Source organism: Theobroma cacao, chromosome 10 (genome assembly GCF_053813885.1).
Source record: "Theobroma cacao isolate CCN51 chromosome 10, ASM5381388v1, whole genome shotgun sequence".
NCBI lineage: Eukaryota > Viridiplantae > Streptophyta > Magnoliopsida > Malvales > Malvaceae > Theobroma > Theobroma cacao.
The window spans coordinates 5,951,498-5,953,556 of record NC_142648.1 but is presented as its reverse complement, the minus strand read 5'-3'; the positions used below and the strand labels follow the sequence as shown (position 1 = coordinate 5,953,556).

General features: G+C 33.2%; 1 protein-coding gene across 1 annotated transcript; it reads left to right on the top strand.

The window, feature by feature from the left end:
- The first annotated feature begins 807 nt into the window (after window positions 1-807).
- SIM (cyclin-dependent protein kinase inhibitor) lies at window positions 808-1,720 on the top strand. The gene has a single exon (XM_088810642.1). It carries the CDS (start codon window positions 1,211-1,213, stop codon window positions 1,544-1,546), a length of 336 nt encoding a protein of 111 aa, XP_088666768.1. The 5' UTR covers window positions 808-1,210; the 3' UTR covers window positions 1,547-1,720.
- The last annotated feature ends 339 nt before the right edge of the window (window positions 1,721-2,059 follow it).

The following is a 2,059-nucleotide window of genomic DNA, read 5'->3' as shown; positions in this document are numbered from 1 at the left end:
CTGTGTATATATAAATATATATGTATATATACATGCATGTAGGTCTTAAATAAAAATTTGACATTATTAATTAAATATTAGGTTTGTGAATTTTAAAAATAAAATAATGTAAAAAAAAAAGGCTTAAGGAGAGTCAGACTAGTATTACGTGAAGGGGAAATAATAAAAAGAAACATAAGATATCTAGAATGTTAAGGAGTGTGTTTTACACGTTCCTTGAAAGAGCGTGGGTGAGTACGGAAGACACAATAGATAGTTTCCACCTTTTGTCTCCAACTTAAGTTTTACGTTCCACAAGTTGAAATCCGCTTAAGTGGAAAAAAAAAAAAAAACAAAACACAAGTTGGGTCTTATTCCGAGTCTCTGATCTCAAAATGTTGGTTTCATAAACTCTGCCACGCGGCAATTCAAGGACAATTTTGTACGGTTGTTGAAATAGGTCGTGTATTGATCTCCCAAAACTAGTTAAAAGGAATGGAAATATATATATATATATATATATATATATATTTTTCATATTCAATTCGTACACCTATTTTATTAATTTATATATTCTAAAGAAATTATTGGAAGATCAAAATTCAACATTTAATCAACAACAAATTGATAAAATTGTTCATCTTAATAATAAGTAGGTGTTACAATAAGTGGTGTTGATAAGAAAAAGTAAATAATAAATAGATAAATAAAATAGAGAAAGTAAGATTCTTAACCCATAGACAGATCCGAAAAGAGTACACTGCATAAAGCAAAGTCTTAATAACATGTTTCTATAAAAAGCCAAAGCAAAATCTTCCTCCCCACAGCTCTAAGAAATAAGGTAAAAGCCTAAAAAGCAAGTCTCACCCAAAGTCCCCAAACCCAACTCATCAACAAGGCCAGCTTAAACAGACAGTTTTTCACACAAAAAGATATGCAAATGCAATAGTACTATTCCATGTGATGTTGCCAAAAAAAAAATAAAAGCCTTCCAACTCATTTTTCCTATCAAAGATAACAAACAGTAACTCTTCATAGGAGAATATAAAAGAATCCAACACCCCTCCTTCCTCTTCCCCAACCTTTCTCTTACCTTCCCTTACACGTCTTCTTTTTCCTTCCCTTGGCCTTGGCCTTGGCCACCCATTATTATTCAAACAGAACAAGAAAATCCCATTTTTCCTAGCTTCATTTCTGGTTCTGGGGTGGTTTCTTTTTTCCTTCTTTAGCAATGTCTACAGATCTCGAATTGTTCCAGGATTTGACCAAAATAAAACTACCCCAACTCAAGATTCAATCTTCCAATGGGAGTGGTGCCGTAATTCAACAAGAAAACAACAATCAAGACAGCAGCAACGAGTGTACGACGCCAACCTCGGAAGAAAGCAAGATCCCAGCTGCTCTGAAATGTCCACCAGCACCAAAGAAACCTAAGAGGAGAACTTTTTCATGCAAAAGAAAGCTGTCTGATCAGCTTCAATTCTTCGAGATCGTTAACAGGGAAGAAGTTGAGGCGTATCTCAAAGCTGGTTTTGATAGCTCAAAGAGAAGGTGCCCATGTACATGAAAATACACCAGCTTTTTCTAACTTTTATCATTTGTGCCGGTGTTTCATTACTATTATTATTATTTTTTTCTTTTGTATATTGAATTGAAATTACACGCCAATCTGCCACTATGATTCAAAAGCTTATATAAGTCTGTAACTTGCAGACAATATTTTTGGATCTCGATCCTTAAATGTCTATTCCTTTTCTTTTATTTGAATGAATTGTTTTCGACATCGTCTTTTTCTTTTCCTTTCTTTTGAATTTGAATCCAACTTCTCAAGGTTTGTTTCTATTCTCTGCTAACATATATACCTGTGAATTCCAGAAACATTTCCGCCATGGGTTTCAAGATTGAAAAGAGAAAGGAATAGGATCCAAAACTTGTTCTTGAAAAGTATGACGTTTTTGAGTAGGTTAGATGAGGTGGGTTGGTTGTTCAAGTTTGAAAAACAACCCAGCAAGATTTAAATTAAGCTTCTAATAAATTATTGCTATTATTCTTATTATATTACTTGTTGGTTAAAAATGGT